At 46.1% G+C, this 5,858-nt stretch overlaps 1 protein-coding gene across 1 annotated transcript in view; it reads left to right on the top strand.

The window, feature by feature from the left end:
- Positions 1–2,805: 2,805 nt before the first annotated feature.
- Positions 2,806–5,858, top strand: part of LOC109956327 (RNA-binding Raly-like protein) — a 36,003-nt gene continuing 32,950 nt past the window's right edge. Inside the window, exon 1 of the mRNA XM_020593332.1 lies at positions 2,806–3,153. Within this exon, the coding sequence (XP_020448988.1) occupies positions 2,961–3,153 (193 nt within the window). The 5' untranslated portion in view covers positions 2,806–2,960. The remainder of the gene's footprint in view (positions 3,154–5,858) is intronic.

The raw sequence follows: 5,858 nt of genomic DNA, 5'->3' as shown, positions 1-5,858 counted from the left end.
ATCAGTTTAAGGGGCAAACTGATGCCCAGGCAAAGCGGAATAAGCACCGTGTGTAAATAAAGAAATTCAACCGTCACCATCTGTGGTCGGTTCATAAAGTACTCTGTTGTCCACCAGGTGGTGCTACAGTCCTATACTTCTGCTGCAAAAACAGTTCCTTTTCCAAACATGCAGCTGATGTTTGAACCTGACCTCGTAGCAGAAACACTCCCCAACATGTGGCTCTGGTGCACTTTAGAAAATGATTTGTGTCGGTGACGTCACTGATGAGAGGCTGAAGCTTTGATTTCTGCGTCGCCACGTAAAAGCTGAGAACACAGCTAATTCACACAAAGTGTCTGCAGTCAAATGCAGGTGGGGACAATGTTTGAGTTTATTATTATTATGTAAAACAATCAGACTGTGTAGTCTTCTAATTAATACAGTTGCTTGTTTTTTAAAGTAAAAAGTACCAGTACAACAGTGAAATTAGTCCATTACAAACAAAAAGCGTATATTCAGAATTGCGTTCCATCAGCTGATGGTGATCAGACAGCGTCCAACTAGAGATGTGTAAATCTGCAGGAACCAGCAGGTTAAACCTGTGCACGGCCCTGTGCATGTGTGCTGCACTGACCTGGCAGCTGATCGATCAGCCTTCATTGAAATGCATGCTGGGAGGCTGTTAGCCGGCTGCTGATGGAGGTTAACTCCAAGATAAATCACGAGGCCCAGGAGACGGCGCGGCTCTCCTCATCATCATATCTTAATGAGATAGGACAGCTTTAATTAAAATGAAATCATTTAATGGGTGTTGTAATTAAACGAGAGAGAGACAGCAGCTGGCTGATCGGGGCGCCGCTGCCTCCCCTCCCTCTGACCTGGGTCACACTATAAACACTGATTAAACCCATCAGCACTGCCCACATTCTGCAGATAAACAGGCCATTTATTTTTTCCACTGAAAATCCTGCTGTGAAGAATTTATAGTGTTGAACTGAGACGGATCCTGACTCCACATCCAGTATTTAGAGTCCAGGCTGTTCAGCCAAACTACAACTGGACATCACAGCTGCTTCTTGTGCTACTGCACATGCCACCTGAGGCAGCACTTGGCTGGAGCGAGAAGCCTTGTACTGTTGTACCAACATGTTTCTGTTTTTGTTAGGGAAGGTTGGGGCAGACTCGGTCATGTGTGGGCACTACTCTGCTCCTTAGCAAATGAACGGCTGCTCTGAACTGTGGCTGACTGCTCTTTGGAGTGGGAACAGTGGGAGAGCAGCTCACATGTTGTTTAGGTTTCCTCTCGGGGGTGTAACAGTCTTGTTGAGTAATGGTTGTGTTGCTCCAGTGGACTCTGGCTGATGTGACGTCCTTGTTCGCCTGCTTAGTACCAAGACATTCCCAGTTTGAACTACCTTATGCATCACGTTGATGTGAACAAAACTGGTTACTATGGTAACTCCACCATGAAGCAAACGCTTCCTCCTCGTCCTGTTGACATGACATGAATGTAGAGTACATGTGGCGCCATCACGAATCCAAAAGATCCAACATAGATGTGTCCCCATCATCCTGTGGAGCAGAGTCTGGGCCGTGCAACATTTTACATGTTTTGTGTTGGTTTTTAGTTGTTTTGCATCTTTTTGTAGTAGTTTTTTTGTCATTCTGCATATATTTGTAGATGTTTTGGGGTCTTTTTCTGTCTTATTTTAGTCAATCTGAATAGTTTAAGTGACTTTGAATCTCTTTTGTTGCTGTTTTGTCACTGTGCAGCAGTGATGTCCCCACCCGGGAGTTAATAAGGAGCCACATTTAGTTAAAGAACATCTCAGTTTTACACAAGCAATTTGTTTCTTAAAATGTGTTTTTTAATATATTAGTGGTTTATTTTTGCATGTTATTCCAGTGTGCCACCGCTCTCTGAGTCTGTGTCCTGGCCTGGTGATCAGAACCAAACAGGGTCAGTCTGATTTTAGCTGTGATGCTGCAAACTGATACCTCTGCTGTTGTGTCTTTGACTTATCGGTTTCTCTGCTGCACTTTTGTTTCCTCTGTTGCATTTGGAGCAACTTACAGCTGAGTACTGCACTGTAGTTGCCGTTACTGATTTTATTCTGGTTTTTAATGCTAACTGATTTTTATGGTAATGTTTGTGTTTGCCTATGTAGAACGCTTGGAGTTGCCTCTGTGTATAACACAGCTGGTGACAGATGAGAGGACAGACCACCACCCAGCAGGGCCTCGTTAGGGCCGAGTTTCCAGAGCCTTGTCAGGTCTCATCTGTAGGAGGAGGAAACCTCCTCCTTCCAAACCGGACTGTGTCCGACCCGCTGTGTCGTCCTCATGAAGCCATTCAGTGACCTAGAGCTGCAGCCATGAGTCAGTTCACTGGTAGAAAATGAACCTCAGCTATTTAGAAGCAACAGTCACCGACATGTTCTGGTTCCACCTTCTTTAATGTGAGGAGCTGATGCTTTTCTTTGTCAGACATGAGAATCAGTGAGTCTCTGTGGATCTGCTGGTTGGACACAACAAGACGTGTGGAGACGCCACCTTTGGCTCTGGAGAGTCACAGTGGGACTTCTTACCAGTGTCTGACATTCTGGGGATAAACAGATCAATCAGATCGTCAAAACGGTGATCAGCTGATTGATCAGTGACCCTGCTGGTTGGGTCTCTACTCAGTCAGTCTGGAGGCTCCTTTGGTTTGTCAGCTGTCCATATGTGCTGTATAAATCAAACTGCCTTGCCTGATCATGTTTCCGTCCACCAGGGGGCGCAGCATGTCCACAAACACTAAGGATCACCTGCGTGTGACTACAAATGCAGGTGCAGGATGAAAGAAGCAACATCTTAAACTTCACTGTTCAGAGGAGTGTCACCCGGACCACTGAGAGGACTGCACCTTCTCTTACATTCTATTGGTTCCACTTTACCTCTCTCTCCCTCCCCCTCCCTCCCTGCTTTGCTGCAGATAAATGAAGCGGATCCCCCCTCCTCCACCCCTCCCAGTGTTAGATGGTACGACCCACTGCCATCCTCAGCGGTCACCTCTCTGCCAGTCAGGACTCAGTCTCTCACACTCGGAGTCGTCAGGCTTCATCTCTCCCTCTTCCTCTTCTTCTTCTCTGATTATGACCCATTACAGGAATGACTGCCACCTAGACAGACGTGAGTACAACACACACACACACACACACACACACACACACAGTGTAACATCAGTATTTGACAACACTGTAGACTGAAACCACGAGGTGATGCTTTGACATATTATGAAGTGAGTGCAGGTGTGTTGGATGCTCATGTGGTTCTAAGTCTTTCTTTCTGTGCATGAAGCAGGTTAAAGATGCTGTGAAGCGGCGTTGGCTTCACTTCACACATCATGTCATGAGACTGAAAACTGACAGGTGTGAGCCAGCTGTATAACATTTCACTGGTCTGCACCAGAGTGTGAGGAGATTTCTCACCTGTGCAGATAAAACACCGTGCAGACGTGTGTGGTTCTACTTTTGTGACTCTTCTGTGTCTGTGTGGACCAAGTTGTAAGGTTTGTAAAGAATGAGTCTGACTGAAGCTGGAAGTGTGAGGTCTATACTGATATCAAAGAATATAAAAATCTTAAATGAATCCACAGCATCAACATCTTTGTCCCTTAACCGTGGTCCTTAAAGAACAGTGACCAGGCTGTGCAGTGACAGAAGCACCACTCGGTGCTCTCCGGTGGTCAGCCGGTGCAACAGAGACACATCTCTGACGCTTCTGTACTATTGTCTGTTAAGATTTATCACGCACTGCCGAGGACATTCTGGACTTTGAGGTTATTTTGTCCCGGTCCTCACTAGTTCAAAGGGTTGTTGAGTATTAAGACTTGGTTGTAGGGTTGAAGCTTATGTCAGTGTGGGTGACTATGGCAGTTTGTCCAGAGTGATGTACAACCCAAACCCCAGTGGATCAAGTTTTCAAGCAGAAGAGGATGGATGATGCTGCCTTGTCACCTGTCATGACTGTTTGTCATTGTAAATAATGGTCACACAATAGTCTGCTGCTCAACGTTGCTTCAGAAAATAGCCGAAGTGACTTGGAGCTCATGAGGAGTCTGAAACGACAGACTCGCAGACACGTTCTTATAAAGTGATGATGTGAAGGAGAGCTGCTCTTAGCAGGAGTCTAGTCTGGTTCTGAGTCCAACAGCTCGCACGCTGTAGCTGTGTGTTTGAGGCTGCTTCATGAACATCTCTCAGGCTCCATGTCCGACTGTGTTTAGAGCTTCTGTCTGGGAGTCGCTGACAGCTGGTGGAGGAGCACGCCGGGTACTGGAAATGTTGTTGTGTTCAGAATTTTCCAGAGAAAACACTTAATACTGCTTAATCAACAATAGTCTAATTTACTCCTGTACTGACACATCATGGATCACAATGCCCAGATTTTGTTGGTGGGGCTGGACTGCTACAGTAGGTCAGTTTTTTCAGGTGTTGTTGTAGAAATCCAAAACATGTCCTAATGTGGAGAGGAGCTGTCGACGCCTCCTGTGACCCAGTGAAAACCACTGGCAGCAGTGCAGAGATATCAGCTTCTGAAGGTTTAGATTTTTTTGATTGACACCTCTAACCAACCAGAGACTTTCCATCAGATTCGACTTTGCTTAAACCTTTTCCTCATCACATGATCTCAGAGCTGTCGGGTCTTTGGTGTGATGACCACGGCCTCACTCTGACAGACATCAGTAGCCACGTCGACCTCCACCTCATTACTGAGAGTCAGGTTCAAGCTTCTGTCCGCTTTTCCACAAAACGCTGAATGTCAGCGCTCACATCGTCGCTGTCCTCAGTCACGGATGATAAATAACATCAGCTTTGGGAGACTGACCTCAGTCTGCAGCAACCACCAGGGTGTGAAAAGGTGACACTGAAACACATATATTGTTTCACTGCAGTGAGAATGAATAAAACTGGCAATTAAGTGTGACAAGTAGCCGAGCTGTCAAATGTAACACCTTATTGGACGTGTGTGTGATGTCCAGTCAGCTCAGTGAGAGGGGTCACAGTGGACACTCACTCACTCACAGGACTGACGTGACTAATGAAATGCAACACAAGTCACAGCGACCAGCACTTTGCCTCAGCGATGACGATGTGGTCACAAACAGGCGCCTCCTCAGGGAGGAGCTTGTTTCCTCCAGGTTCATGAAGCCTGAGCAGTGGGGCCTGCTGACAGTCTGCACAACACGTTGCAGTGCAGAAACAAAGAAAGTGCCATCTCCTCCTGAGTTCCCTTTAGGGCCTGTTGGTAACGTACATGCCCGAAATCTGAAGGAGTCAGTGAAGGTATCACCAGAGGCAACTTACCAAGTTCTGAATACACTGAGCCACAGGTCCATGTCTGTGCAGCAGGTGACAGTGATATTCACACAGAGGCAACAGATACTTTGGCCTGTGGATGCTGCTCCTGGCTGTGCGCCTGCAGACTGTGCTGACACTGCTGTTGTTTGGTTGATAGACTCTGCCTGTTATTATTAATAATGGTTTTGCATGTTGATTCAAAGGGGAACTATAATGCTCTTTTGTGATTTTCTGCCAATTACATCCTATTATAATGCCAAATGTCCACATTTTAGCTTGAGGTGAACATATTAAATCTTCTCTACATGTCAAAGTCCAGGCTGTTCTCACTCAATGTTTTGTTTTTGAACAGCTCTAGTTTTGTCCCCTTGGTGCTAAGGTTGTCGCTCACTGGGGTGTTGGTGTCGTCCACTCACTTATTTCACATCAGATTTGGGATTAAACATGTACAGATGTATCTGACATTTTGAGCAAAAAATCAAACTCCTGCAACATCTGCATAATGGCAGGAGTGTGAATAGGCTGCGTTGAGGG

The sequence above is a fragment of the Monopterus albus genome, unplaced genomic scaffold, assembly GCF_001952655.1.
Source record: "Monopterus albus unplaced genomic scaffold, M_albus_1.0 scaffold19.1, whole genome shotgun sequence".
In the NCBI taxonomy this organism is placed as follows: domain Eukaryota; kingdom Metazoa; phylum Chordata; class Actinopteri; order Synbranchiformes; family Synbranchidae; genus Monopterus; species Monopterus albus.
This window is presented reverse-complemented; position numbering and strand designations above follow the sequence as displayed.